Genomic DNA, 21794 nt, shown 5'->3' on the forward strand with positions numbered 1-21794 from the left:
ATAAAAAAGACTGAGTCACCATCTGACTGAAGGTTTCGTGCAAATCTCAGCCTGCTAAAACACACACACTTACACTTCCTCTAGATTCAAGGCTTCACAATCTTGATAACACAATAAAATGAATACTTTATTTTGACGATTAATGGTACACATTTTCTGTATGTGCATGATATTTTGTGCTGCGGCACACCTGAAGCTATGACATAGTCAGGCTAGTCCACATCTTACAAGTGACTGTATAACATGGTACACTAACACCATGTCTACACCGGATGCAACAGTTGTCTTATTGCGTCATGCCGCAACAGCTTGAGGCTGTCTACACTGACTGCAAAGCGACTGTTACAAATCATTTGAAATTTGAGTCAGTACGTCATAAAAAGAACAAGGCATCAGTTTACTGTGGGGATCTGTCTTGTCGTGCTGCATCCAGTGTAGACAGCATCACTGATTATAATGGGTTCTATAGTATTTTGTCACGTCACGCCTCGCCGTTCATGTCTAGTGTAGACAAGGTGCATCAATTACAAAAAATGCTGTTCTTATCAAAGCATCCTGAAAAAGCATGCATCACAGTTTCCACAAAAATATTAAGCAAGACAACTGTTTTCGACATTGATAATAATAAGAAACATTTCTTGAGCACTAATCAGCATATTAGAATGATTTCTGAAGAATCATGTGACACTGAAGACTGGAGTTTAAAAATTTAGAGTGGATTATATTAAAAAAATATATTAAAATAGAAAACACTTACAAAAAAACGAATATTTTATTATTTTATATATGTTATAATATTTCACAATATTAATAACTTACTGCCTTTTTGACCTAATAAATGTAGCCTTGGTGTACATAAGGGCTCATTCTGTATGCTGGTTTATATTAAAATAAGATGTATTACGATCTGATACAATCACTGTACCACCACAGTCCTTTTTTGTAAGCATATGTACTGTACGCACTGACAAATCCATCGGTCTAGGTTCTGAGGGAGATGTAGGACAGACACACACACACACACACACACATCCTATTAAACATCATTAATGGCTGAACTCACCAGGGTGTGCCGTTGGCTGTGCGAGTGGGCTGAGACAGAGTGACCTCTAGTTGCCCCTGTAAAAGAGAAATGATAAAACACATGGGCATCTGGCAGGTATTGATCTTTCACTTCCTTTCCAGTAAACTCCACTAGATATTCTCGAAGGATGCGCAGTACATGGAGAACATTCAGTCTCTTTCACTTCTTTTGTTTCAATATATCCAACAAACATCATATGGTTCCATTTGTTTCTTCATTTTTGTATTGTCATGGTACCAAAATTTCAGTTGTTGATACCAACTGTATAAAGTTTATACAGTAAACGCTTGTTAATTGGTTAACTGTATGTTACATTACCATATATGGTGAAAAACTGTAAATGGTTTAGCATCACACTATGTGACATTATTGTAAACTTCTCAAATATATGGTTTGTGCAGGTAAAAACTATGAATTACTGAATAATTTACTGTCAGAAAGAGTAAAAGGACATTACCAGAAGTCCTTGTGCGACACATCACATATTTTACATAAAGTTAGTCTCTTCTCATTTGTGCCATCTGTAAAGTACATCAGAGTGTTAGTGTCACGGTGTCTGTTCTGTGTCTCCCTGGGTGGCCACTAGAGGTCTCACTTCCCCTTATCGTCACTCCACTTTAGAACTGCATTTCCCATAGTCTTGTCTGTTTCATCACTGCTCATTGCACTCAGCTGTCCGTGGTTATCAATCATTGCACTCAGCCAATTCCCCGTTAGCATTGTCATTTCCTTGTGTATAAATACCCCGGTTTGTTCTGTCATTGTCACGGAGTCCTTGTTGAATGTCACCCTGGTTTGTCGTGGTTCTCGGATGTTGTGTATGTTTCTTGTTTCTGGACTGCTTACCTGGATTGTGACCTTTGCCTGGCTGACCATGAGATTTGGATTATCCTAATAAAACATACTGCAATTGGATCTACCTGTTTGTGTACGTGCCGTGACAGAAGGACTCCGTCATGCCTAGATCCAGCGGTGTGGGATTTCGAATCGGTTCCCCAGCCACCATGGAGGAACGGAGGGGGAGATTCCGGAACTTAACCACCCTTCGTCAAAGGGGGAGTGAGGTGGGTGGCCTGGCGCAATTGTTTTGGACCATGGCGGTCGGGATGGGTTATAACGATGCAGCACTGAAGGACTTTTTTAACAACTGTCTGGATGACCCTTTACCTCAATGGGAGATGAAGGGGCTGGAGATCCTAGACTTTTGGGGGTTTACCCATTACCTGTGCCATCGTGCTCAATGGGATACTTCGACCACACCTGTGTCTCCAGAGAAGAGGGCCGCCAGCCCAGCGCCACAGCACAAGATGGCCGCCAACCCAGCGCCACAGCACAAGATGGCCGCCAGCCCAGCGCCACAGCACAAGATGGCCGCCAGCCCGGCGCCACAGCACAAGATGGCCGCCAGCCCGGCGCCACAGCACAAGATGGCCGCCAGTTCAGCACCACAGCACGAGATGGCCGCCAGCCCAGCGCCACAGCACGAGATGGCCGCCAGCCCAGCACCACAGCACGAGATGACCATCAGCCCAGCACCACTGCACAGGAGGGTCGAATCTACACCTGTGTTGGCAGACAAGATGGTTGACTCAACGCCTGAGTCTTCCGTCAAGGAGCCACCGGCACGTCATCATAGAGGCCGCAGGAGGAGGAGACAGGCGTCAGCCGTTCCTCAAAGCACGGAGGACGTTCCCGAGCAGGCCGCTGCCGTCCAGGAGGATGTTCCCGAGCAGGCCGCTGCCGTCCAGGAGGACGTTCCCGAGCAGGCCGCTGCCGTCCAGGGGGACGTTCCCGAGCAGGCCGCTGCCGTCCAGGAGGACGTTCCCGAGCAGGCCGCTGCCGTCCAGGAGGACGTTCCCGAGCAGGCCGCGGTCGTCCAGGTGGAGGTGTCCAAGTTTCCGAGGCGGTGCCCGATGCCGAGGCCGTTCCCGAGGCGGTGCCCGATGCCGAGCCCGAGGCGGTTCCCGATGCAATGCCCGAGGCCGAGAAGGTGGCCGAGACAGAAGCGGTTCCCGATGCTATGCACGAGGCCGAGGCGGTGCCCGAGGCGGTGCCCGATGCCGAGGCGGTGCCCGAGGCGGTGCCCGATGCCGAGGCGGTGCCCGATGCCAGGGCGGTGCCCGAGGCGGTCCCCGATGCCAGGGCGGTGCCCGAGGCGGTGCCCGATGCCGAGGCGGTGCCCGATGTAATGCCCGAGACCGAGGCTGTTCCGGAGGTCGAGGCGGTGCCCGATGTTGTTCCCGATGCCGAGGCGGTGCCCGATGTTGTTCCCGATGCCGAGGCGGTGCCCGATGTTGTTTCCGATGCCGAGGCGGTGCCCAATGCCGAGGCGGTGCCCGAGGCGGTTCCCGATGCAATGTCCGATGCCGAGGCGGTGCCCGTTGCCGAGGCGGTGCCCGTTGCCGAGGCGGTCCCCGATGCCGAGGCAGTCCCCGATGCCGAGGCGGTTCCCCATGCAATGTCCGATGCCGAGGCGGTGCCCGATGCCGAGGCGGTGCCCGATGCCGAGGCGGTGCCCGATGCGGTGGCCGAGGCGGTGCCCGATGCCGAGGCGGTGCCCGATGCGGTGGCCGATGCCGAGGCGGTGCCCGATGCGGTGCCCGATGCTATGTCCGATGCCGAGGCGGTGCCCGAGGCGGTGCCCGTTGCCGAGGCGGTGCCCGAGGCGGTGCCCGATGCAATGTCCGATGCCGAGGCGGTCCCCGATGCCGATGCGGTGGCCGAGGCGGTGCCCGATGCCGAGGCGGTCCCCGATGCTATGTCCGATGCCGAGGCGGTGCCCGATGCCGAGGCGGTGCCCGAGGCGGTGCCCGATGCCGAGGCGGTGCCCGATGCCGAGGCGGTGCCCGAGGCGGTGCCCGATGCAATGTCCGATGCCGAGGCGGTGCCCGATGCCGAGGCGAGGCGGTGCCCGATGCGGTGCCCGATGCAATGTCCGATGCCGAGGCGGTGCCCGAGGCGGTGCCCGATGCCGAGGCGGTGCCCGAGGCGGTGCCCGTTGCCGAGGCGGTACCCGATGCCGAGGCGGTGCCCGATGCCGAGGCAGTGCCCGATGCGGTGCCAGAGACGGTGCCAGAGACGGTTCCCGATGTAATGCCCGAGACCGAGGCTGTTCCGGAGGTCGAGGCGGGGCCCGATGTTGTTCCCGATGCCGAGGCGGTGCCCAATGTTGTTTCCGATACCGAGGCTGTGCCCGATGCCGAGGCTGTGCCCGATGCCGAGGCGGTGACCGTTGCTGTTCCGCAGGTCGAGGCGGTGCCCGAGGCTGTGCCCGATGCCGAGGGTGCCCGATGCTGTTCCGGAGGCCGAGCGGTGCCCGATGCGCAGGCCGAGGTCGTTCCCGAGGCGGTGTCCTTGTCCAAGGCCGTTCCCGAGGCCGTTCCCGAGGCGGTGCCCGATGCCGAGGTCGTTCCCGAGGCGGTGTCCATGTCCGATGCCGTTCCTGAGGCCATTCCCGAGGCGGTGCCCGATGCCGAGGTCGTTCCCGAGGCGGTGTCCTTGTCCGATGCCGTTCCTGAGGCCATTCCCGAGGCGGTGCCCGATGCCGAGGTCGTTCCCGAGGCGGGGTCCTTGTCCAATGCCGTTCCTGAGGCCATTCCTGAGGCCGTTCCTGAGACCGTTCCCGAGGCGGTGCCCGATGCCGAGGTCGTTCCCGAGGCGGTGTCCTTGTCCGATGTCGAGCCCGAGGCTGTTCCCGAGGCGGAGCCCGAGGTCGTGCCCGAGGCCGTTCCCGAGGCGGTGTCCTTGTCCAACGCCGTTCCTGAGGCCATTCCTGAGACCGTTCCCGAGGCGGTGCCCGATGCCGAGGCCGTTCCCGAGGCGGTGTCCTTGTCCAATGCCGTTCCTGAGGCCATTCCTGAGGCCGTTCCTGAGACCGTTCCCGAGGCGGTGCCCGATGCCGAGGTCGTTCCCGAGGCGGTGTCCTTGTCCGATGCCGTTCCTGAGGCCATTCCCGAGGCGGTGCCCGATGCTGTTCCGGAGGCCGATGCGGGGCCCGAGATGGTTCCGGAGGCGATACCCGTGTCCAAGGCCGTTCCCGAGGCGGTGCCCTTGTCTGAGGCCGTTCCCGATGCCGTTCCCAATGCCGTGACCTGGCCATCGCCACAGCCTGCTCCTTACTGGCTCCCCGATTGGCAGGTTCCGTTCGGGCCACTCAAATGGCGAATTCCTCCCTGGCCGTCTGCACAACGAGAATGGACTGATCCACCGTGGCCACCTGAACTGCCTGGCCCCTCGTGGTCCCCTGAACTTTCGGGTCCACCGTGGCCACCTGAACTGCCTGGTCCCTCGTGGTCCCCTGAACTTTCTGGTCCACCATGGCCCCCTGATCTGACCGAGCCACCTGGGCTACCAGGGGAGCCATCACTGCCGGTCCCAGTTCCCCTACACGGGCCTGGCCCGCCATCCCTCCCCCTGTTCTGCCTCCACCAGTCCACCTCCCTCCTGGTCTCTTTGTTTTTTGGTTATTTTGTTCTGAGGAGCATCTGGAAGCTGCTCCTTAGAGGGGGGGGTAGTGTCACGGTGTCTGTTCTGTGTCTCCCTGGGTGGCCACTAGAGGTCTCACTTCCCCTTATCGTCACTCCACTTTAGAACTGCATTTCCCATAGTCTTGTCTGTTTCATCACTGCTCATTGCACTCAGCTGTCCGTGGTTATCAATCATTGCACTCAGCCAATTCCCCGTTAGCATTGTCATTTCCTTGTGTATAAATACCCCGGTTGTTCTGTCATTGTCACGGAGTCCTTGTTGAATGTCACCCTGGTTTGTCGTGGTTCTCGGATGTTGTGTATGTTTCTTGTTTCTGGACTGCTTACCTGGATTGTGACCTTTGCCTGGCTGACCATGAGATTTGGATTATCCTAATAAAACATACTGCAATTGGATCTACCTGTTTGTGTGCGTGTCGTGACAGTTTTGTGTTACATTTTCTATACACATTAGTTAATATTTTTGCACTATTTTAGCACTGTTTCATGACCAGCCGGTCTTTAATTATGAATCATTATAAATAATTATGGTTTGGCATTATGCGAAAAAATCTAATACCATATGGTATTGGGTGAAAACCTTTAAAGTAACTGTACATTCAATTCCACTGCTGTCCTAAATAGTTGCACAACTAGTTTGAGCAATGGCCTCAAAAACTAGCTGTCTGAGATGTTCTGGCCGTTGACGCCTGATGATTGACAGTGTGGCAGGCTAATGGTTCGAGGGATATCCGGATTCTTTAGTACATTCCTCAGGTCTGGCTTCCCCTTCCCCATCTCAGAGCTCATATTAAAGAGGGGAAGACAGAACGAGAAAAGAGCTCTGGACTGCAGCAGGGGTCCAGGAAAGGGAAACCCGAATGCCCTGGAAACCCTTTGATGTGGCTCAACATGGCTATAACCAAAAGAAAAAGTAGCAATTGGTCATAATGGCAGTTAGACGACTGTATGGTGTTTCATCGTTCATAATTGTGAACTAATGATGAGTTAAGTCATGTAATTTGTATGGCAATTGTCAAACAACTGTATAAATACCTAGTCTATGCAGTGAGTCATAAGGTCATTTACTGGATCCTAAAAGACTCCCTTGGTTAAAGAAAACCCCATGGGCTCTGCAGATATAAGGCGGAACAATACAAAACAGACCACAATTCCTACTTGCTACATGATACAAAGTAATGTTTTAGCTTAGGTATTTGAACTAACCATTAAGTCTTAAACTAGACTTGCCATACAGCTTATCAGGAAGAGAGGTGCTATTTCATATAATTGGACTTACAATTTCATATAAGTGGACTTACAATTTTCACCTGGTATCAATGGAGTAAAAAAAAAACACACACTAGCACTGTATAGCAACATGATATAGTAAAAACTACCCAAAACATTCTAGTACTGGACAGCAATGTGCTAAAAACACACTCATAACACCCTAGCAACCACACAGCAGAGTACCCTAGAAACTCACAACATCCTAGCAACTACATAGCAATGCACTAATAACCCAGAACACCCTAGCAGATGCATGTCACAATACAGATGAAAATATCTGCCAATACTGTTTCCATTTCATTGCAACTTGAACATTATTTTGTTTCTTTATAAAGCAATTTTGGATTTTAGTTTCACAGTTTGACTAACATTTTTTCAGTAATTTAGTCACTAGGTCATAAACACACACACACACACACTTACCTTTATGAACAAATGCACTTGGTAACAGTACCTCTTCTGTAGTACTTGGCAGTTAATTCAAACACACAAACACTCAGCAGTCCCGGGCACTTGACTGCTGCTTGCAGACCATAACATTCAAAATTAGGGCTGTTCTTAGAACTGAAAAAGACATAGAGAGCTTTTGTGCTCAATCTGTCTACATGCAATACCAACCCAGTTCTACCCCACCCAGCCCCTCTGGACCAACTCTGTCCCACAGCCAGCCCTCAGACCATTCACACCCAGTGGACAGTAAATGCACAGTGTCCTTCCCTGTGAACAGATCTTACGTCAGCTTTAGTTTCCTCTCTGTGCTACCTGGCATGCATGTACTTGAGCCTGAATACTAAAGGGATAGTTCACCCCAAAATGAAAATTCAGTCATCCTCATATATATATATATCCTCATTTCATTCTCCATTTAATTAACAGATTTAAAAAAAAAATAAAAATAAAAAGACTTTTGGGTGAACTATGTCTTAAAGGACATTCAAGAGGAAGGGACGAAGAGAAACAAACATCAGAGGGAAACATTTCCTGCTTTGAACTGTGTTGCCTCTTAAACTAAAACACACATAGAGCAAAGCCTTAAAAATACCCCCTGGGATGGCTAAAAAAAAAAAAACATGTACAAAAGTGTCCTGAAGGATTAGTTGGCTCCTACTGTTTTGCAAGCAATTTTCTTGTGAATGGTCCTGTAGTCAATAAAAGCAGTGTTTGGCCATTAGGGCTGCCCCCGACTAAAGATATTCCTTGTCGACTAACACTCCTGCATTTTAGCGATTAGTCGAATAATCGTTCATTTATGATATTAATATAAAAAGCTTGCGTATATACAAGGAAAGGTATAGTCCAAGTTGAAGTTAAACACTTCTATATGACAGAAAATGCTAAAGCATGATATTAGCGCGTTCAAAATGAAAATGAAGCGCTTAAAACAGAATAGTAAAGCGTTTAAAGTAGGCTATACAGCGCTTACTGACACAAAAATCAGTGGCCAGAACGTTATAGGCTAATTGTAACATAAAAACAGCAATCAGACTGCCTGTGCATTTTAATAATTTATTATCAAAAATACAAACTGTAACAGTTACATGTCAAAAAAAAAAAAAAAAAACAGTTTTGAATAAAATAAAATAAAATTCGTTCTTTAAAATACATTAAATAAACTTATTAGTAACTTAGACCTAGTACAAAACAAGGCAAAAAACAAAAAAATACTGTAGGAAAAACGCTGTTTGGTATAAAAATAGTAAAATACAGTGGAAAATTAATATAATTTTTATATTGTTCAAAAGGAAAATTAAAATCAAAAACGAACAATTTAATAAATGCACATGGCACATCGCACAACGCCAAAACTTAGAATAAAAAAGGCGGCAAACAAATCAACAGCCTAAGTATTTGATTAAATTGTTTAGAACAACTATATTTAAGACAAAATGTGGAACAAATAATTTAAAGAACACTAATACAAATCAAAAATATCAGAGCAAAGCCGCAAACTGCCATTAAGACGACGGATGAGTCTTGACCTGAAACAACAAATTGCGAACATCAGACTAATTTTTCTTACAGAAGAAAAAACAACTTCTGCATTATATAAAAACGAATAAATAAAAATAATATGTATTTATTCATTTGTATAGCCTACCCGTTATAAAAATACCCGGGTTTTTTTATATAGCCGAACAGATAGCAAACAGAAACACTACAAAAAGGAAATTAAGCATTCTTACCTAAGCTTTCAATTATATAATTTTTTTTTTTCATATTATGTGAGAGGAACACCAGCTTGTCCACATTGTTGGGAAGAAGGGAGCTTCTCGACTTGTTCACAATGAAGCCGGCCTTTGAAAAGATGCGCTCTGAAGTGCGCTTTGGTATACCGCGAGGCACGAGATCTCGTTGATCTCTCGTTGCTTTGATGTCATGTCATACATGAATAAATGGTAAATGCAACCACTTGGAGAAATCAGACGTCAGCTTCTTATTCTCTATCACAATTGTGTATTTATTTAGTAACATATTTTATCTGTCATAAGTCTCGTCTCGAGAGTTTAGCTCCGCGTAGCATGTCATCAAAATATAATAATGTTTTTTGTTTGGGAGCTTTTATAAAAAATAGAGTTATCATCATTCATTCTAAATGTGACGTATATAGGCTACTGTGGCTACAAATAAACAGAAACAGACTCGACTGAATAAGCAGGCTCATTTTCATAAGCGTTAAAAATAAAAATAAAATAAAAATAGAAATACATTTATTTCTGTGTGATTAATTTTGAGTCCTGATAATTGAATCATTATGATCAATGTATCACTTATAGTAAAACATTGATGCTTTTGAATTTAAATAGCTATTTAACAAAGCATGCAAACAAAAGGCCGCTGTTATCGTGTTCGTTTTGTGATCGCGCTAGTTCCAGTGACTTATTTCTCATTAGTTTTCTGATAACTTCTCTTTGTTGACGGGGTTGCATGACGTTGTTCCTGAGAGGCGTGTAAAGGGCGGGTTTTAGTGACGCGCAGCGGAGCGTCTGGCCCGACTGTGGAAACGCTGCGCTATTCTGGCCTCGTGCTACTGGCCCGAGGCTATTAGCCCCGCCCGGCCCGTTTAAAGCCCTGGCTCGCACTGGCCCGACAGTGGAAATGCGGCTACTGACTGCGCAGCCCCTGATTGCGTAATTTTTTCACGTGATTTTTTTTGCGACTAACCACCTAATGAAAATGTATTCGACCAAGCCCTCTTCATATCGACTAACGTTTAGTCGACTATTTGGGGGCAGCCCTATTGGCCATACAGGCAGCGAGCACGCTGCAATTTGCAATAAATACTGTTTATGAGTGGATTCTAGTTAAAGTTGATTTCCAGGAAAATTACAAGGAGGCTCATTTACACAACTATGTATTTCTACCCACTGAGATGACCATCTGACCCCTGTTAACAGCCCACCCACTGGCAGGCCCGGGCTGCGGTGCCACGCTCGGCTCGCCTGTGGGTTCCCGTTAATGGCTGGTATGCATTGGCTCTGATTCTGCCCTTTGGTCCAGTGACTCTGTGAGGTTTATCAGAATCGATCCGGCTGTAAACTGAGTCAGTCTGACTCCCCCACATCAGCTGTAACTCTAGCCCCACCTCACCTTGACCTCTTTCACAGACACACACCTCTATGTGTGTGCGTATAAGTCTGTGCCGTTCTGTGGCATCATGTTTCAGGGCTCTGGCACAACCTCAGAGGAATGTTCCGTGCCGGGCTGGGGGCTCCTGAGGGTCATGAAGCTAAAGAGTCAGGAAGACGGTTCTTTTCTTACACAAACACTTTCCAAAAAAAACCATTTGAGTGAGAAGAAAATATTCTTTTTTATTTGGTTTACATCAGTAGTTATTTCTTATTGTATGTCATAGCTTTTCTTTTTCTTTAAAACAGTCATCATAATACGCATACAAATTTCTAGTTTCCATGTACTGATCAATGTTGAAATGGTTATAATATACAGTACATACATATCTTACCATTCAAAAGTTTGAGGACAGTAAGATTTTTTTTAACAAAAATATTATTTTTATTCACCAAGAATGCATGAAATTGATCAAAAGAGACAGTAAGGACATTTACAATGTTGCAATTCCTATTTCAAATAAATGTCATTGTTTTTAACTTTATATTCATCAATGAATCCTGAAAAAAATATGTATCAAAGTTTCCACAAATATATTAAGTAGCACAACTTTTTTTCAACATTGATAATATTAAATGTTTTTTGAGCAGCAAATCAGCATATTAGACTAATTTCTGAGGGATCATGTGACACTGAAGACTGGAGTAATGACTGCTGAAAATTCAGCTTTGACAACACAAGAATAAACTACATTTTAAAATGTATATAATCTAAAATACTTTCTTTAAATTGTAATATTTCACAATGCTGCTGTTATTACTTTATTTTTGATCAAATAAATGCAGCCTTGTGGAGCACAAGTGATTTATTTCAAAAACATTTACAAAATCTTATCATACCCAAGCTTCTGAACAGTGGTACAGAGGTTCTAAAGTTCTAAATTCTTGAATGTAAGAATGACTGATGTTAGATAAATATTGAAATATTAGTCTATTCTAAAGTGCACGTGACAAGTTTGGCGCTAAATCTATGAAATGCTATCCAGGTCAGCTGCAAGACACTTCACAGCTAGAACGCCACAATTTACAACTAGAGCTGCTATGTTTAGTACAAACACATGCACATTTACAATGATGGCATAGAGAATAGGGAACGTTGTAAGTCCACTTGGCATGGGGGACTGGCTGAGGTCCCTGCCGGAGAAAGAGTAGAGTTAAAATAGCAGGATGGAGGTGAGAAAGAAGGTAAAAGTGTGTTACAGAGCGAAAGGGGTGTGTATAATGAGACTTTATGTGGCTTAATGTTTAACCAGGGTGGAGAGGAACCATAAATGTTGGACAGGCTCAGCAGGAGAAACTGAGAGGTGTCATTAAACCTCTCTCTCGCTCTTTCTTCAGATTCATTGTTAATGTAGTCCACGTGTATTTTTCATGTGTTAAAGACGTCCTGTTAACCTGTAGGGCTTCAGGCACAAAGTACAGATCAGAGTTCAAATTCAGATGAATTTCTGAAAAGGACACATCTGAATTCTTCTTCAGTGTCATACCTTCCACTACAAACCACTTCCCAAGACAAATCTGCATAGAGTTTACAGCATTCAAAATAGTCTGTCTGTTTCACATAATATCTAAAAGCTTGAGGGGGGGGTTTGAGTCGGTTAGGAAGGATGGGAAAGGTATGGCGTGTGAGCGGGACCTCTGGCAAGAGCATTCCGGGACGAGGAGCAGGATGAATCATCCGGTCAGGAGATGCTGTGATGGGTTCGTTCCGTGGCTCACTTCCGTTCCTGTGTTCCAAGAGAAGGGATTGAGTAAGTGGGCGGAAATGCCGCTGCTCTGCCAACCACGAGCCGCTGGAGCAGATGTTTGTCTGTGTGCTTTTTTTTTTTTTTTTATGCATCTACCCTGGGGGGACTTTTAGGGACAGACAGGACCAGCCAAACAAAACATAAAATTAATTTACTTTTTTTTTTTTAATAAATTTTCCGAGTGGTCTGAAAGACTACCACTTCAACTTTTATATTGAATTTCAAGATATCATTCAATCCCGTTTGTCTAAGTTATTGTGTGTTGCTGGGAAACTAAGACTAGAAAGTGAAAACATAAGGGAAAAAAACAAAACAAATGTAGCATTATGGAAAATGTGTTTATTTTGCCCATATCTCTCCAACAAAAACAACAACAGAACATTAAACCTCAATTTAAACCTGCATAGCGCAAGATTTTGGCTCACTGTAGAGGGTGTGGGGGAAATACCATCTCAAAGCTCTGTGGTTCTACCGTTATACATTAACAGCACTGAGTCTGTGCCAGAAACTTCTGCCAGTTTGTGTTTCTTTCCCAGGATGCCCTGCTTCTCACCCCAACAGCTGCAGTGGGCGGGTGTCCTGGTGTCATAACATCTTCAAGGCACAGCGTGAATGTCAAAAACAAAAAGAAAGAAAGTTTTGTGTCTCCTAAAAAACATGGAAGAGTGAAGCAAGGGATGTTCGTCACTCTAAAATTGGAGAGAGGGGGAAGAGCAAGAGCGTGCAGGACAAACAGAAGTGCTCTTTCAGTTTGCCCACTGTCTGTTTGGCCAGCTTGATTAGGGACCACTGCTGACGTCAGAGTCTCACACGTGGGGGAGCAGATCCCTGAACCTGCACCGCTGCATGCTTCCTATTTTGATAGCCTTAAAGAGAAAGTTTGTCACCCTCATGTTGTTCCAACCTGTTTGTCTTTCTTTCTTCTCTGAAACCCCAAAAAAATATATTTTGAAGAATGTTTTTTGGACCCTACTGACTTTCATTGTATGGACAAAATCCACTTCTTTTGTGTTTCAAAGAAGAAAGTAATTCATTCAGGTTTGGAACAACATGAGGATGAGTAAATGATCTCTTTCATTTAGCATTAAAGTACAAAGTTATGAGCCAAAATATCTGCTTTACATTCTGTATGATGAAATGTGGGGGGGCACAGATATAGTACAGATGTACATTTGAGTTGAAAGTGGATCTGCTGAGATGATACATTCAGCTGCGGTCTCCTGCGGCACAAAAAAAAAAGGACCGTTAACAGTCGCTGCAGAGAGGAAGTATCCAAGCACACACGTCTGTGGGGTCTGACCACCTGCTTGAGTGTGTGGCCTGCAGAGGGTTGGTGCAATGGAGGAGGTCTTTGTGTATACACGTCAATGGATGTTTCCATTTCCAGAGCGGGCTTTCCTAGACTTCAGCCAAACCAGGCCTCTCTGTACACTCCGTGTCTTCCAAGCATGCATTTCCTCTTCAGCAAAAATAGTTGACAGTGAAACCCCAACTTCCATAAGTATCTGGTTTTAAGTCTGACTAGGGGAAAAGGCTGCTAATATTTCATCAAAACAGAGCAAAAATCATCAAGCAAAATGGGTAATGAAACTAATCCAGACTTATTTAGCCAGCAGAATTCTCGGCTTGAAAATCCAGTTATGCTATCCCTTAGCTATGTTTTAGAAAATGGTAGATGTGGTCATTTCTCCGAAGTTCTGTGGACGATAACGTCCATTGTCATTAATATACCAGAATAAGCACTGTTCACAGAGAAGTCAGTTTCAATCCAAGTAGCTTTCTTTGTGGTGAATTTGCAACTTGAACCATATGCAAAAATTTGAATGGGGAAAACTTTTCTCTTAATCAAAATTCCCATTTGTGTGGATTCTTAATCAAATTCCTAGACTTTTGCACATGGAAATTCGCTGAACAATGGTAAATGTAATGTAGATGCATGTAATTTTCAGCAAAGCTGCTTTGAAACAATGTGTACTGTGAAAAGCGCTATACAAATAAATTTGACTAAATGTGACTGGACCTTAAGCCAATCATTAGCAAATCCAAAATGATCATGGGATGGTAGACAATTTTGGACTCACACCAGTTTAAAATGATCAAGCTGGTTTTTGGTGGCATGTGGATGCTGGTCAACCATCAAATGCCTACGCTGAACAAATTTAATGAGAAACCAGCTACCACGTTGCAAAAGACAGTTACCAGTTTAAGCTTGATTTTCCAACATGTTTCAAAGTTCTTAAAGAATAAGCTTTGTTCGTTCAAACCACCAAAAGGCAGAGTGCTAATTATAAACAACAGAAAAATAGATGCCATCCACCAAGACCTGACCAGCAACAAGTTTCTCCTAGAAAGGACAACTGAAGGTTGTTGCTCAGTCTATTGATCCTGCCTGGCATGAAGAGGAGATATGCACTCTAGATATCAATATCTTTTATCAATAATCAATAATGGCACCATGGCAACAGTGAAAACATGAACAAGTCAATTGTGGCCGTGCAACAGCAAGCAAAAGCTAACAAATCATAATAAAAGTTCAGGCTCTGTGTGCCCTAAAACAATGACTCAGCAAATGGTCACTCGTATTACAATAGCCATTCAAATGGTTAGAGCTGATTATCAAGTCTTTAAAGCTGCTTCATTACTGTATATGTGATACCCAAAGATGTGGCAGGTACTCTGTTGACTATGTAACATTATCTAACGGTTACATTACATACCGAAGACTGGCAGTGTTCAGTGGACCAATTTCATCAAATTTAACAATGCAATCAAATTCAAACTGAGTTTGTTTGAAACTCTGTGTCAGAAATCACCCATTCACATGTCTAAATTTGTCTGTACTATTAGACTATCCCATCTTACACTTTAAAAAGTGCATTCTTTTTTCTTCCTGGTCATGTCTTTTCTTGCCTGTTGGCTCCAAGGACTCCCATTGGTACCTTCTGGGAAAAAATAAAAATAAATAAAAATAGGTGTCTGATGACCCTGGAGAGGAGGTGAATGCATTGACCTATTAACCTCCTATATTCTACCCCCATTGCCCTGACACACGCACACAGAAATCCTTCACATGGGTTAATGGCATAAGAGTTCAGCAAAGAAATATGGGGATTATTGATTTCAGGGTAATTAGTCAATAGAGGATGGATGGAGTGGGGATAAAGGGAGTAGAGAGAGATAAGAGGTCAGTCCATGAGAGATTGGAGCAAAAGGTCCCTTAGGCGGTTTCTCATTGATTGGTCCGGCCAGTGCATTTGTGTGTAACTCGGTTTCACAATATGTGACTGATTAGAAAACCAGTGGGTGTCTTATAAAGCGTGTGTGCGCATACGGGCTAGTTTTGAGTAACAATTGGGCAAGTTTTGCAGTGAAAACCTGGCAACCCTGGCGGAGCTTCAAGAGCTCATGCTCGTGGGCACACCGGTGTTATGGTTTAACTGGTGGTGACCATGTTACTGACCTTACATTGCTTCCAAATGCAATTTTTAACTACCACATTCCTATTTATGATCATTCTGGTAGCACATGAAGGCATCATTAGTGAAAACAGGCAGAGACAATTGTAGCTTTAGCAGCATTAGCCCTACAGAGAGCCAAGAAGCTCTTTTGGAAAACAAAATATGACGTGTGATGTTAACTTTCCCAGAGTATGACGTCATAGTAGTGATAAATCTGGAACTGCTAGTGTTGAGAGACTGTGTATGATTTATTGGGATTATAAAACAATGAGTGGGTGGATTTTTACCATTATAGGCTGGTTGTTTTCATACACTGCAGCCACACAACTGTGTTCAAACACCTTATAAAAGTGATTTTTGCATTCTATGGCACCTTTAAAAACATCACAATTCTGAGCGTCCCTAAGTTCAAGAGGCAGAGAATTCCAAAGGACAGGAGCATAGAAAGAGAAAGCCTTATCACCATTGATCTTAGACGTGTTTGAGGAACAACCAACAAGTTTGACTGAGGAACGCAATCTATAACTAGGAGTGTATGGATGTAACAATTCTGTAAGGTAATGTGGTGCCAGTCCATGTAATGCTTTAAAAGTAAGCATCATAATTTTGAAATCCACTCTAAACCAGACTGGGAGCCAGTGCAAAGATTCTAACACTGGAGTAATATGACTGCCAATCCTAGTCCCAGTTAAAATCCTAGCAGCTGAATTTTGTACATATTGTAGGGCTGGGGGCGATATGAGCTAAAATTCATATGACAATATTTTACACTGTCCATGCAATATCAATATTATATTGCGATATGAGAAAAAAAATTACAGGCAAAACATTTTAATCTTGTATAACTAGAAATAGTGAGGGATTGGACATAGACCTGAAATTGTCAATGATGTAAACATTTATGCTGCTTAATATTTTTTCACAATTCTCTTAGTTATGAATAGGCTATTTGAAATTGTTCTTTGTGTCAGAGCGCTGAAGTTCGTCAGAAATAGAAATGTTTACTGTCATGGAAGTGTCCTGTTGCAGAGGTTGATTTTGCAAAAATAATCTGCTGACTGTACACTATACCTCAGTTTGGGAACCACTGGAGTAGGCGATTTGTGCTCTATTGATCTGGTCTGTTACGATGCTCTATGTGTTTGATTACTAATGCCTGTGTAGTAAGGGATTGCACACAGAGGACAAAAACGTTCAGCCTCGACTCTTTATCGTCATTTGTATTAAAATTTGCAAACTGTACCCAATTGAACAAAACTATATAAATGCAAAAATTTTATTCATGAATATATAATGGTATCCACGGTATAGCAAAATCCATATCATGGAACAACATAATACCGGTAATCACTTTCATACCGGTATAGCTCCCACCCCTAACATATTGCAACTTATTACGTGTAGATTTAGAAGCTCCGGCTAAAAGAGCATTACAATAGTCTAACCGTGAGATGACTAAGGAATTTATTAGCATTTCCACATCTGTAAAATTTAACATAGGACGCAATCTTGCGATATTTCTGAGGTGGAAAAATAGGTTCTAACAGTGCTCTGGACAAAAGAATCAAAAATCAAAAATAGCTCCATGGTTCCTCACTCAACTCTGGATTTCCAAAACAGAGCCATCAAGAGTCAGGGACAGACAACCCACTTTAGGAATTTGATAACGTGAACCAGTGAGCATAAATTCCATTTTACCACCGTTCCAGCACAGGAAATTATTATCCATCCATATTTTAATCTCAGTAATGCAGTCAGACAAATAAGCACCGTCAAGGCGATTATGAGGTTTTGAATGTATATAAATCAGTGTGTCGTCGCCATACAAATGTTAATGAAGGCTGAGCGATCTCAAAAGGTGGCCTAAAGGTGACAAACAAATGTTAAAAAGTAAAGGACCTAAAACCGACCCCTGAGGGACAACAGTTGAGACAGAACTAATCTCAGACCTATAACCACCCATAAAGACAAACTGGGAGCGGTCAGTAAAATAAGACCTCAGCCACCTTAAGACAGTCCCAGACACACCAAACACTCTTTCAAGATGAGTAAGTAGAAGACTGTGATCCACAGTCTCAAACGCGGCTCTCAGATCAAGAAGAATAAGAATAGATGTTGCAGCAGAGTCAGAAGCCATCAGCAAATCATTGGTGACTTTTGACCAAGGCCGTCTCAGTTCTGTGAAATTTACAAAAACCTAACTAAAAAGGTTTAAAAAGATTATTAACTATGAGATGGTTACACAAATGAGAGGCAACAATACGCTCAAGTAATTTTGCCAAAAACTGAAGATTTGAAATTGGACGAAAGTTACTGAAGTTGTCCAGTGCAACATTTTCTTTTTTAGGTACAGGGGTTACAGCAGTGATCTTTAATGTTGCTGGAACAACCCCAGTCTGTAAGAGTCGTTTATAATACTGAGATCAGCAGGACACAAACCATCAAAGCAAGATTTAAATAAGCTAGTGGGAATAGGGTTAAGCAAGGAAGTGATAGATTTCATGCTAGATACCTCCCATTTAAGAGTCTCAGTATCAAGTTGAGGAAAGTTAATAAGTGAACTCTGATGAACAGTGACATGTGGTAGTAGAAACAGGTGAAACGGAAATTTGTTTACTAACATTATCAACTCTGATCAACAAGATATGTTATCTGTTATCTTATATGTTAAAATTATCAACAAGATATGTCAATATGTCTTTATGCCTGCCTATCAGAGAACTGATATGAACTGTAGACAGTACACTTGAGGTAAGCCAGCTTTACACGTGGGTGTTGGGTCATAATGGGGTGTGGAATACTTTTAGTTGTAGGCGATTAGCCATCCCAAGAAGTACACAGGGTCTTCTGAGTGTGAGATGGAAATATTTCTGCTTTAATTCAGAACTGCTTAAATCTGCCTTTGTGTGAGTGTGAGAAAGGTTCACTGACTGTTGAAAAACTGTGTAGTGTACAAGAGGGGATCAATACCAGAGTTTTTACTGACAGAGGAGCCATTATTAAATATTTGATCATGCGGATGTGTTCAGTTGCACAGAGGCGTAAAATAGATGGAAACTGAGTGCTGGCTCAGCTGAATGTCCTTCAGTGTTCATTACATTTCACGGGACCTTGTACCTTCCATTTAACACACATGGGCTAATCATGAAACACCTCAACAATAAGATCTTGTGTGTGACAACAGTGGAATACTTTGGATGTACAGTTGCCTTACAGACAAATGATCAACTACATATTGTGTGACATTCATGGTTTTCCTCTAATAAGGTTGCTAGGATTAAAAAGCCCTCAAAACCACATACAAAGTGAACATTTGTATGAATGTCTCACAACTGATAACTCGGGAGCATTGGTATCATAGCATGCAAACACTTTTGATTCTCAAAATATGACCAGAAAAACTAGTTTCGCTAGATCAGCCACGGTGTTCTTAACACACTACATTTGCACGACTTGAAACTGAGAAATCAATACATTTGCACATGTCAGTGCTACAAAAATATGTTTGTATGTGTCTATATTATAATTTATTAATATTAAAAATCCATTCACTTTTGAGCACGTTTTTTAGCTACTAGTATGTAATCCAATAGTGACTACTAGTATCCTTTCCAAATTCATTAAATACTAGTACTTATACCAATAGTGACTAATAGCTATTCTTTACTACAGGTAATTAGTTTTAGTAGTACCGAATAAATAGACACTAACACTAAATCATATATAAGCAAAATAACAACTGAGTGAGACAAGAAATGTAATTAGTGACTCTTACGATAGTTACTAATGTCTAGATAAATAGGTACACATATCCCCATAAAACTAAATGGCAATATGTAACTTGATTTTACTTCAAAAGAATGAAAGTTGTTTGTTATGTTTGGGATCGTGACTAGAATAGTAGCAAGTATATAAACAAATAAAACAATTATACACAAATATTTTTACGTTTTAAAATAAGTAAAAGCATTAGAATAGATATCAGTTAGTTTAAACTACAGCAATACACCATATTGGACATCAAACTGTGCTTTCTAGGTCGTCAGCTTACTAGGTTTTGTGACACAGCTTAGTTTTGTCTACATACCCGTCCAGTGTGTGTGTGCTCGTCCTGATTGCGTAACTCGAAAGACTCTTCCTCCTCTTTCTCCCCATGATCCCGAGCCAGCAAACTGAAGCCTTGTCTGCAGCACACAAGCCAGCAAAGTCCTCGCAAAGGCATTCAAATCACGGCGTGTCGTCCAGTTTCTATCCGTAAATGTCCAGTGATGTTCTCCGTCCTGTCGTGCAGATGGGACAGATGGAGACTGTCTAGTCGCATGAAACGGTCTGATCCGAGAGAATAAACTCCTCCATTTCGGTTGGGACAACTGACAAATACCGCGGGATATATCCAAATACGTGTCCAACTTAAGAGGAAGACTGATTAAAATACTTTTGATCCCACGGGTCCTTTCAAAAGGAGAGTTGATAAAACAACGCTTCTTATCGGCTTCTGTCGCGTCTCTGATTCTGCGAGACATGAGCATGCAGACAGACTCTTTCAGAAGCGTGAGTGAAGGGGGCGGGGCGACTCACCCCATGCGCTAGGATTCGCGAGATGATTGGGTCAGCACGCACACGCCCAGAACACGCCCCGCCCACTATCTCGCAAGCTGCTCATGTGAAGTAGGCATTTCAGGAAATGGAAGCAATTCGGTGATGGGATCAGAAATGTTTGACTCTCATTGTAAAGCCACAACAGCTGTTAAATCCCTGATCTTTAACTTTTAATTTAGGCCATAAACAATACAATTATGCTTTTTCTATGAGCCTGCCTGCACTCTGTGCTCTGTTTACTCAGTTTCTGTTTACATAAGAGCTGTTTTCAAAATTTTACCCAAATCTGTCCTTGTCCAAACCATGATGTCATCACAGAAGGGCTATCTACTTTGAATGGCAAAGTGAAATTTGCCGTCTATTGTTTGGATAGTGCTGGGACGTGGAGACTTTGCAGTTGCATTAACGAGTTAGTGTGAAGTTCTGGGTAAAGGGGTGAATGATCACTCTGTGTTGTGTGTGTGTGTGTGTGTGTGTGTGTGTGTGTGTGTGTGCATGTGTTTGGGGGGTAATGTAGTCTCCTGAAACACATTATGTGTCTGAATGGAAAGCAGATGGACTCCTTTATTCCAGGAAACTCCTGTCACGAGAGGCTCTGAAAAGAGGGAGACAGACAGAGAATGAGAAAAAAATTTTGTGTGACTTCCAAAAGGTCTGATGATCCCCCTTCCTCATTATTGTCTTGTGCAATGTCTGCTTTCTACATTTTTTTCTGTCATTTATTACATTTTTATGGCTTGGAAAGCAAAATACTCCATGTGGACACCAAGCACTCATTTTCATTTAGTTGTATTGTACCTGTCTTCCTGGAAATAACTGGTCAGATCAGTGTTAGTATTAATTTCACCTGCCCATTCAGCCCCCTTTTGATGGTACTGCATAAAGGAAAAAGAGAAGGAATCAGAGGAGGAGAAGGGGAGGTGGAGGGATGCCAGAATGGAGCAATGACAGCTGCTTATACACTCGTAGCAATAATTGACAGGACTGGATGATTTGGATCCTCCCGAAACTGCATTGAGAACTTTAACAAATGGATCAGTTTGAAAACTGAATTTAAATAGCTGAAAGATTATCAATAAAAGTAACCATAAGTTGTGTAATGGTTCATAAAATATTTCCTGTCTCTGCTAAACCACATTGATTCACTGGTCTTAGCTGGTTTAAGATGGTCTGCCAGTGTGCAGCCAGCTGGTCTTTGAGTCTGACCAGCTTAAAAGCGGCCAAAATCCTCTAAAACCAGACTGAGAAACCAGCTAAGATCAGCAAACCAGCTTAGGTTTAAGGTTTTTTTTTTTTTTTTGTCCAGCATGGGAACACTCTCTGTAAACCATTGGTCTAACAAAAAGACAGTCAGCGATTGGATGTGCCATTGGTGCTGTGTGTTGCTTTCAAACATATGAAAGAAGTCTTTTTTCTTTTTTTTTCTTTTTTTTTGCTAAAGAAGGCTGCATTTATTTTGATCAAAAACAGCTACATATTGTGAGTTTTTCCGTCCCACACATTATCAGTATTTCCACTCT

At 43.5% G+C, this 21794-nt stretch overlaps 1 protein-coding gene across 2 annotated transcripts in view; it reads right to left on the reverse strand.

Moving 5' to 3' along the window:
- LOC109104899 (unconventional myosin-X-like) overlaps positions 1 to 20233 on the reverse strand; it is a 48001-nt gene extending 27768 nt beyond the window's left edge. The window contains exons 1-2 of one of the 2 annotated variants that reach the window (XM_019118217.2): positions 19763 to 20232; positions 1064 to 1119 (exon numbers count right to left, since the gene is read on the reverse strand). In XM_019118217.2, the coding sequence (XP_018973762.1) occupies positions 1064 to 1119; positions 19763 to 19897 (191 nt within the window). In that variant the 5' untranslated portion in view covers positions 19898 to 20232. Of the gene's footprint in view, positions 1 to 1063; positions 1120 to 19762 lie in introns of both variants that reach the window. The other variant, XM_042722220.1, reaches the window with a different exon arrangement.
- Positions 20234 to 21794: the final 1561 nt, after the last annotated feature.

Source organism: Cyprinus carpio, chromosome A3 (assembly GCF_018340385.1).
Source record: "Cyprinus carpio isolate SPL01 chromosome A3, ASM1834038v1, whole genome shotgun sequence".
Lineage (NCBI taxonomy): Eukaryota > Metazoa > Chordata > Actinopteri > Cypriniformes > Cyprinidae > Cyprinus > Cyprinus carpio.